The sequence below is a fragment of the Sturnus vulgaris genome, chromosome 2, assembly GCF_052056855.1.
Source record: "Sturnus vulgaris isolate bStuVul1 chromosome 2, bStuVul1.hap1, whole genome shotgun sequence".
In the NCBI taxonomy this organism is placed as follows: Eukaryota; Metazoa; Chordata; class Aves; order Passeriformes; family Sturnidae; genus Sturnus; species Sturnus vulgaris.
In genome coordinates, this window is record NC_142244.1 from 41,365,382 (window position 1) to 41,375,047 (window position 9,666).

A 9,666-nucleotide genomic window follows, 5' to 3' on the forward strand; every position below is an offset into this window, starting at 1 on the left:
TTTGAAGATGAAATGATGACAATTGACAAGTGAATGATTAAGACCTTTTCAATTGATTGCCAAAGCAATCTGGTGAACTTCTCTTTAATTCAAGTTAAAAAGTAAAATGACTTAATCCCTTTGATTATCTGGAATGCTGTAAATATTAAATTTGCTGCTGTTCTGCAGGGAGTTTATAGTAAGAACAGCTATTAGTTTCTGAATTTCTACTGTAACAACCTTCCATACGACTTCAGGTGGTCCAGGGTAGCAAGAAACTGCTAGAGTTTAGCCTCACATTCTGTATCTCAAATACTGACATTAATAATGCATATTGACAAACGTCATTTTCAGGAAAATGTGAGTATTTTTAAAGTAACGTTACCTGTGTAAAGTAAGCATGTTAAATTGTGGCTAAAATTTTTGGGTGAGGAATTGTCTATAAGGAAAGCTATATACAGGCTGGATGTTCTCACTGAATACTGTTTGAGTCCCTGCTGTTCATACAGGATATTACTGCCTAAGAGTGGCATTGACACCAGGTTCAACAGCCAAGGATGGGTGCCTGAAGTTGCAGTGACTTCCGCCAACCTGGAGGAGGTAGAACAACTGTGCTAGTTGTAAACTTCTTTTGTTGCAGTACATTTTAAACTGGAGAATTTTAATGTTCATTTCCTGCTTTCATCCCAGCTTTCAAACATAGTCGTTTAAATGTGTATGTGACCTCTGCAATGACAGCAATGCACTGGAATGGTTATCCATGTCTGAATATGTTTCCTGAATTCCTCTGGCAATTGCAGTGTTCAGGTCAGCGTTAGCAGATAATAGTGGTTTTGTATGTGAGCTGCACTTTTTGTACTTTCTAAGTCTGGCAGAGCACCTGCTGTATATTCAGCTCAGTCGAACACCTGGCTTCACATTCAAAGTGCTTTAATGTTTTTTCCATTAAAAGTCTAAGATTTAGGGCTCAAAAAGAACCCCTAATAATGTTTTCCATATTCTGTCAGTATGCTTTCCCAAGTAATTCAAATTTGATGATTGAAATAGATGCACTTAGAGTTTCCCCGTTGTCAAAGATTAGTTCACTCAAAGACACAAAAGATGGGCAGTGTATGTTTAAAGCAGAGAATTGGAATAAACTCTTACTTGTCTGTGCCGTATCTAATACTTATGTAATTTCTCGCGTTTTTTGACATGTTCTAGATGTAGGAAGGAGCAAACAGCTGAACCTGGTACCTTAACGTATGAGTGGGAGAGGCCCTTTGTACTGCAAAAGGCCAGCTCAGTATGGGATGGCTAAAAGGTACTGTGCACGGAGTGCTTTGGCTTGTTTGGCACCTACCTGCATCATTATGGACTTGGTGAGAAATTCCCTGAACATTTTTCCAAGTGGAGCCCATAGTACCTCTGCATTTGAGCATCCCAGTCCCTGACCAGAGGGAAAGCTCTGTCAGCCTGTCCTGTAAAAGGTTTTTGCAAGCAAGTGAGATAAGTGTGAGAAAGGAGGTAGCAGCAGTTTGACTCAAACAACCATGTGGCAGTCTACAGGCACAGACTAGTCCATGGTGTCTTCCAAGTTCAAAGTTTATTTCACACTGCAAAATTCTCATTAGAAAAGCAAAACAGAATAATTTGGAACTCGGTCAGTTAACTGCTCTCTCACTGACAAACACAAATGTTAGTCCACGCAACAGATCTACAGGTGGAGAATTGCAATACGTGCAATATGCAGATTCAAGAAAACATTAGTTGGGTCATTTAATGTTTTCTTACAGCATAGGGAAAGCAAAGGTGGCTTCTCAACAAGAGCAATTTTAAACTGTATTTGTAAATACTGTATTTCGAAGTAATGCTGTTTTAACTTCTCAGATAGATTGTTCATCACAGGACTAAGTTTGCAAAGGACTTGACATCTTTCACAACAAAACTGTTTAGTACTTTGCCACCCCACTGGTGTTGTGTGTCAGTATTTTATCTGACCTCTCTAATCTTTATAGACAGTGTCCACTTTAGTGCCTGACTGCACTGTTCCTTGTACAACCACCTGCTCTAGCAATGTCATCAAATGTGTGTTAACGTCCATCTTGGGGCAGTGTAAACAATTAGAAACACAAGCGGGAGAACTTTGACCAGCTCGGCGTTCTTTCAAAGTTAGTTTTGTCTCATGAAAAATTGCTGTTTGTCTTCAGAGCTTCAGGAAATTGCTTACACCCAAAAGTAGCAGCATAGGTGCAATAAACAGGATTCGATGCTTGCAATTAATTTTTTAATGTAATACTGTAATTAGATATTTAATTTATTATGTTGATGGATGCTAATGACCACTCTGTCTGTAATAGGAGACTTGCTGTATCCAAAATGCAGGTGTCCTTCAAGACCATGATAATTTCCTTTATGGGTTGATCTTAGAGACTTGGTTGGTAGGTTGGTTGATTTTAAGAGTGGTAGAGGCTGTAGATTTTATTAGCTAACCACAAAAATGTGTTCATGCTCAGCATGAAAGCATACTCCTTTTTTACTCTGACCTTGCCTAGCAGAACCAAAAACTTAACAGGTCAAAACAGCTCCAGCAGACACTGCTGATTTAATTACTTTGCAAGTCAGGATGTTTCTGCAGTAGTCACAAACATTTTACCTTCTAGGTTTGTTCTTGCTTTCTTGGACAATACTTTCTCCTGAGGTAGAATTGTTATTTTTATTATGATACAATCCTTGGCTAACACTCAATGGTTTCCAGTTCAATCTCTTCTGTTGTACTTGCTGTAAATAAAAGGATATTGTTATTGATTGGCAAATGGTTTGGAAGGCCAATATTCCAAAATTAACTGTGCTGAGACATTTTTAACTTTTTAATACTAGCTCAAGCTTGCTCATCTAAAATTAGGTTTTAAATACATTTTTTCAAAATATTTAACTGTGTAAAGAGGTTCTCACAATCTTTAAAGTGACGACGATTTCTTCCAGTACAAGGCTAAAGGCACTAAGAAAACTTAGTCCACAGGGCCCGTTCTTCTATCTCTCTTCATGACTTCTGAAAGGAGGGCTCTTCTGAGATAGAACTGGGGCAGAAATTAGGTCTCTACTTCAGACCATTTCCTGGGAGATCACACAAGTTTCTAGAACTATGCTTTCCTGAACTCTGCCATATGTTACATGAATATGTCTATTCAGTTCAGCCCTGCAGGAAGATTGGCTTCAGCTGGAGGAAGAGGCTTTATCTAAACAAAATCCTGTATATTCTGGCATGATAGGAGAGTTTTCAGTGGCTACAGAAACTTGTGAATGGTGTATGCACCATGAAAACAGCAGCAGCCCTTAAGAGCTGTAGGTGAGCAACAGAAAGAAAGAGGCAGCTCAAACCAAGTTAATTTCTTCTTCTATTAGGTTCTGCAGAGTTGACATGAAGTCTGGGCCATGAATCTTAGGATGCTTGAGTATCTGTGTTAGTCTAGTAAAATACTGATAGCTAGGCTGCTTGTTGTAATGTAGCACTTACAGAAGAAATGCAGACCTTTTACCTAGAGGGCAGCAAACCAAGAGTGGATCTGCATTTACCAAGAAGGGAGGTAAACATCTGAAATACTTTGAAGTGGTAAAGGAAACCTCCCATTTCGAAGATGTGCCTAAGAGCTTGATCCAGGCCCATAATATGCACCTTGTCTTTCTGCCTAGGCCAAATATTCCTGGTGGTGGCTTGGAAATTTCTTCTCTAGTATGTCCCCTCAGTGTAGCCCTTGTGTTCCCTTGGCCTGTTGTCTTCAGTGTCAAGTTTTGATATTACTCAGTGTTTGTTGGAGTCTGCAACTGGATCAAAAGTGAACAGGTAAAGAGGGGTTTTGAGAGGAGGAGATGCAATCCTCCACTGAGGATTGAACTGAGGTGGGGGCCACTCCCAAGGGTCATTTGAATATTTTCACCTAGGATACACCCTGCTGATGTGAACTCTGAGAGAGTTGCTGATGCTCTTGATTTTGTCTTCTGCCCTTTGATGGGGGGTTATTGCAGCTCTGGCCTTTTCTCCTCAAGTTTTGCAATCAGCAGTGTTGGGAAGTATTTTATTATTTCTAACGTGAAACATATAAGGTAGATGTCCTGTGGATTGTTTTTCAACTAAACACCTGCTATTCAGTTGCCTCAGCTAATAAGAACAGGATAACTGATCTGAGTACTTCAGTCTTGCTCTCAGTGGCCCTGTATAGCACGTTTATGGTACAAATTTTAGTCTCAAATTTCATGCTTGAAGACTCTATACCCTGACTACAGTTTAAGAGAAATACCTGTTAGTTTGTGTGTTGTCTTCTTTTGAAATAGATGCAAAGATTTATTACACAGCCACATGAAGCAGATTAGAATGGCAGATACTGCAGCGAGAAATGCAAAGAGAACTGCTACAAAATGCAAATCTTCATAGATAATCTCTGTAGGGAAAATGGAAAAAAATTAGTATTATAAAATTGGTTACAAGTAGATTGATGCTTAAACACAGGGCAAAGCCAAGAAGTCCTGTCTAGTTTGTACCGTAAACATTGACTACAATGGTGCCATAGGCATTGGTTCCATGCTCCTCCATTACAGTGACAAAATAGTAGCCAGCATCTCTCATGCCCACGTTCTGAAGCTGTATAGAGCCATTTTCAAAAGTAGTCACTCTGTCCTTGTAGACTGTGGATATGTTGACATAATTCCCACTTCTCCACTCCACAATGCTGGTGGTGCCCCAGCTTGACACATGCTTCCACTCAATGGTGGCCACGCCTCGGCAAGAGTATTCAACTGAGAGGAGGATGTTTTGTGCCACTGTTGCATTGATGTTGGGTTGCGGGACAACTAATGATACTCCTCCAGGAGCTGAAAGACAAAGAAGAGTGATGAGTCTGGAGGTGATGCTGCACCAGCTGCCCAGGGCATGTTGAAACCTCTGGATCCTGGTGATTCATCTTACCTATTTCAGTGATCTGTTTTAAGAGAGGATTGATTATGCTTTTCAATACCTTTTTCTTTATGCTTTTTATAAAAGTAACATACATACTTGAAGACTATATACACATTTATAATTTGTGATAGCAAAAATGCTTCCACCATAAAAGACACGTAATTGCATATGTTTCAATGTTTTAACATCCACATAGAAAGGAATTTTGGATAAGCATTACATTTTCTGAAAACTGAGCCATTTTCTTTTGTTCATCAGTAACTGGATCTCTTTAAAAATCCTGCATTTGAATGGAAAGTTTAGTTGCCATGTCCAAGGTAATCTATTATATTTGTTAACTACCATCCCCCAAAAGCAAGAACTGTAGTTGGCGTAAGCATGTGAAGTCTTGGCAAGGATTTGTGTCGTGTTTTCAAGATATGCAATCAACAGTAGAAATATCAGCTTCTTAAAGGTGGCCAGTTAATAAGCCAGTGCAGATAAATCACGTCACCAAAGGTATGCAGTTTCATGAGAAGCCAGGGACTTTATGTTCCTGATAATATCAAGGCAAAAATGCATATAAAAGAATATTTAATTCTCACCTACTTCCTCCTGATGCGATTATGGAGCTGTTCATGACATTGTGAAACTGAACTGACAGCTTAGTTTAATGTGTAACTGCAATAATTTCTGCTTGCATTTGGTGTTTCTTCATGAAGATTTGGATGAACACCAACACTGGAGTTTTAACTGGCATACATGTGTTCTTTTTATTAATGGCTTGTTTGAGACCCTTGGCTAAAGACTGAAATCCTGTTACCTACCCACAAAAATCAAAGTAGATGAAAGGCAGATAAAGCACAGAGTAAGGTTGAATGCCTTTTCCTGGTTTGGCTTGGAGTAGCTCACCTGCTCTACTGTGGGAATAGCCTGACTGCAAGAGCAAAACGAAAAAGAAATGCTGACCTGTAAATGTCTGTAACCCAGTGGGGGAGTGAGAATGAGACCCTCAGCTACACTGCACTCTAGGGCAAAGCAGGATACCTGGGGATGAGCTTCTGCAGTCTTCAGGGATAAAAATGATTAAGAAAGGCAAAGAAAAAATCTCCAAGGGATAAAAATATATTTTTAAAAAATCTTAAAATAGGAGCTCTCCATGGCCAAAACTCCACATCCATCACAAATGGAAGAGATGGGTGAATTACAGCCTGACTTCACTGTATTTGGGATCTGTAGCAGAATTTACTAACTCTCCTGGTCAGGGTAAGGTAAGGGAGCTCAAGAAGCCAGTTCAATTCCCAGGCCCTCATCTACAGTACTAAATAGGATTTTTCCAAGATTAACACTCCTGGGCTCCCCCTTTCATGATCATTGTCATACTCATGCTGCCCAGTCCCTCTGCAGGAACATCATGCTTTCCAGGCAGCTCAGTGTATCCTCAGCTGAGCTGTGGTCTGCGATTCAGCCTGTGTGCAGGAGAGACTAACCAGGGCTGTGAAAACGAGGTTTGTGCCAGCTACAGAAACAGAACAGCCAGGAACTTCTGGTAATCACTGCAAATTGTTCCAATTGTTTTCTGGTCCGTGTGTTTATTTAAAGGCCTTTCCCACTGTTTCTGACCAGACAGGAGGTGAGTGTCTCTCCTCACTGACCCTTTCATGTTTTTAGAGAGGCTTTGTTTTGAACATGTGATTGCAAGGTAAATGTAAAAAAAAAGAGTGAATTTAAACCTTTCCGTTAAATGATTTGTAAATATATTCTGTCCCTATCTGGCATGCAAAGCTAAAAAGCACAGTGCAGTATCTAACCATTCAAAAGTATTTTTAGTAGGTAGTGTGCCTAGATCACCTGAACCGGTCTAACCCAACAGATCTGCACCAGGCCGGAGAGCAAACATCACACCCACATGCAGCGCCCTATGCAAGGTGCCTGCGCTTTGCTGCTGGCAAAACCAGCCCCTTCACACCCAGTAAAACACGCACCCAGGAGAAGAGGGTACAGGGGCTGCTCAGAGTTCACGGAGTTTGCCGTCCTGGCACGCTGCTCTACTGCAAACTATCTGCCTGGCCAAGAGTCAAAGTGGGAAGTGCGGCTCTGCGTACCTGGCCGTGGCAACGCAGCTGGGCATGCAGTGTGCTGGGCAGTCAGTGGGAAAGATAAACAAACGCTGGCAACAAGGGGCCTCCACGCAGGAGCTCTAAACTGGGGAGACAACTCTAGAAAGGGCCTCTGAAACCCTGCGGACTGATTCTCCACCCTTTGGTGTCCTGCTGGTGCGTCACCTCTGTTGGTGGAGTGCCGTGACCAAACCGAACTCCCTGGCGGCACTGACAGCCTGGCCCGCAGGGGAGGGTGGGCTGGCAGCATCCTCCTTCCTTCAGGCCCTCTGGGAGAGGAGCTGACGGCTCTGTGCCCGCTGCCCCATCCCCCTCAGCCCCCGTGCGGTGCTGGCTTGGATCCCACCTTCCCTCCTCACCGCCGCGTTTCCCGGCGTGACCCAACACCCCTCGGGCTGACTAGCCGGGGTTGTTTCCCCCTCCACACCTTGTCCCCTCGGTGTCCTGGAAAAGCAGCAGGAGAATGGCGGCTGCTGGGGCCGCCCCCGTCGGGAGCGGCCGTGCGGCCGGGACATGGGGCGCTCCCGACGCGGCCGCGCCTCTCCCGCTCGGCTCCCCCGCTCCCTCCGAGCAGCAGGAGCGGGGACGAGCCTCCCCTGGCCATGCCCAGCCCTCAGAGAGCAGCGATGCCTGCCCGAGTGTCGGTACGTCCCGTGCCCATCCCCTCCCCAGCCGCTCCCAGTTGCGGACGGGCTGGGCAGAGCGCCGGCTGCGGGCGGGGGTCGGCGAGCGCTCTGCACCGCCCCGCCGATGTCGGGCGCTGGGGCTGAGCCGGGAGGGAAATCGCGGCGAGGAGCAGGAGGGAAGGGCCGGGAGAGGGAGCGGGGCAGGCAGGGACGGAGTCGGACACTTACTCTGCAGAGCCCACCCGGCGGCCAGGCAGAGGGTGACGGTCCCCACGACGACGCCCCGGCCTCGGCAGCCCTGCAGCGGTCTCATCAGCGGGAAGCCGATGCCCCAGGGGCTGCATTTAAGTGCCCGGGCAGGCCGGAGCGGCCCGACCCCGGGGGCTGCCTGCCCCAGGCCTCTGTCCCGCTTCTCTCCCTCCCTCCCTCCTCTTCGTCTCGCTCCCGCCGCGCCGCCGGGGCTGCTCCCAGCTCCCCCCCGCAGCGGCCCCCGGCGATCACACCCCGCGATCTCCGATCCCGGCCGGAGATGCAATTGGCTGAGGAAGGGAAGGCGCTGCCGGGCCGCCGGCCATCGCCCGGCCGGGAAATGAGCGCGATGGGCGGCCGGAGCCTGGAGCCGAGCCTGGGATCGGGACACCTGGCCGAGGAGGCTGGTTTTAAGTGTGGTTTGGCATCCGCAAGAGAAATCTCACTTCGGGGTGTTAAAAACTGACTTTTTTGCTCCAAGAAGTCTGATGATGCCGCAGGTGAGACGGGAATGAGGGGAGGGCTGGAGAGCAGCATCTCTGTGTCCCCAGAGATCATCTCAGATGACCACGCTAGAAAACGAACCTGGTTCCCATTCACCTGTACCCGGCACATGCGCTAGGTGCTCCTCTCTCCCTTCTACTGTTGTCCAGAGGAGGTCCCCAGCAATCCTTGTATTTCTTACAGAAGCACCGGACACTGTGAGGTAGTAGGAAACATGATCAGAAAACATGAGATCGTCCCAATCCTGAAAATTCATCCTTGCTCAGAGGCATCCTTGTATGTGACTACCAGAAGCCATATACACCCCAGGAAACCTGCCTCTCTGACAAGGGAAAGAGTTACACATCAGATCAATCTTTTTGCAGATTTCCCGTACTCTTTCTTGCATTTCCTTCTCCTCAAGTTTTCTTTAGTAGAGTTTTGGGTTAAAGAGAGACGTTTCAGCATGCTGGTCAGCACGGGCTCCCCAGGGTGATGGGAGGAAAGAGCAATCACCCAGGTGAGGGGGGACAGCTGCAATCTGCCCGAGCCACCTGCGTTGTATGGAATAATGCAGGTTTCCTTATGTACTGACTGTCTGTGAGGAGAACAGGTGAGTCCCGAGGGGGTCTGGAGGGCTGAAGCACAGCTCTGGGTGGGCGGGGGGGCTGTGCAGGGCTCAGCTGCAGGGGACCCACTCCTGTGCGGGCTTTACATCCAAGTGTGATGCTATCATGCACCATCATCATGGACTCCAGGGCCCAGATTTTGTTCAGGTACAAAAAAATCTCCAGCTTCATTGACTTCTGATGCATCTCCTGAACCTTCAGTGGTGATACTCAGATGAAGAGGCAGAGAAGGAGGTCAGTGATGGGAGGAGGTCAGGTACTGCCAAAGTCTTTGATCCCACAGCTTTGCAGCTTGCCGTGCTGCTGGGGTTGCCTGGAAATTTGTTAGCACTCCATCTGCAGATGCAGGCCATGAAGTGCTTCCCTTCTGCCTCATCTGTCTGAGCTGCTCCTGTGCTTTGCCAAATCCTCTCTGCTGTGTCAGGCCAACATCGTGCCTGGGTGTCCCTGCTGAAAATGTAACTGCATGAAAAAGTGTGCAGTGCCTCCCCTGGGAGAGATTCTGTCAAACGAACTTTCTTCCTGATCCCACTGCTTTATGTCATTTTTTTTTCCTCAGAGCATTAAAGAAGGTCTCATGGTGATGTGACTTCATGCAATTTTCCTTTTTTATTTCTTTCAGCCTTTATTTAAATTATTTTTGAGCTCGTGGCCCAGTGAACTATTTT

At 45.9% G+C, this 9,666-nt stretch overlaps 1 protein-coding gene across 1 annotated transcript; it reads right to left on the bottom strand.

Annotated features, from left to right (window-relative positions):
* Positions 1-1,545: 1,545 nt before the first annotated feature.
* Positions 1,546-8,048, bottom strand: VSTM5 (V-set and transmembrane domain containing 5). Its single transcript, XM_014877576.2, has 4 exons — positions 7,866-8,048; positions 4,498-4,827; positions 4,257-4,397; positions 1,546-2,739 (listed from the first exon to the last, which is right to left on the bottom strand). Exons 1-4 carry the CDS (start codon positions 7,948-7,950, stop codon positions 2,696-2,698), a joined length of 600 nt encoding a protein of 199 aa, XP_014733062.1. The 5' UTR covers positions 7,951-8,048; the 3' UTR covers positions 1,546-2,695.
* Positions 8,049-9,666: the final 1,618 nt, after the last annotated feature.

What these genes read in the sequence shown, in the direction of transcription:
- VSTM5 (XM_014877576.2), bottom strand. Translation starts at nt 7,950, where the DNA reads ATGAGACCGCTGCAGGGCTGCCGAGGCCGGGGCGTCGTCGTGGGGACC. An exon ending in CATTGTAGTCAATGTTTACG is followed by an intron (nt 4,398 to 4,497) that starts GTACAAACTAGA and finishes TTTTCCCTACAG; the next exon opens with AGATTATCTATGAAGATTTG. An exon ending in GACAACACACAAACTAACAG is followed by an intron (nt 2,740 to 4,256) that starts GTATTTCTCTTA and finishes TTTTATTTACAG; the next exon opens with CAAGTACAACAGAAGAGATT.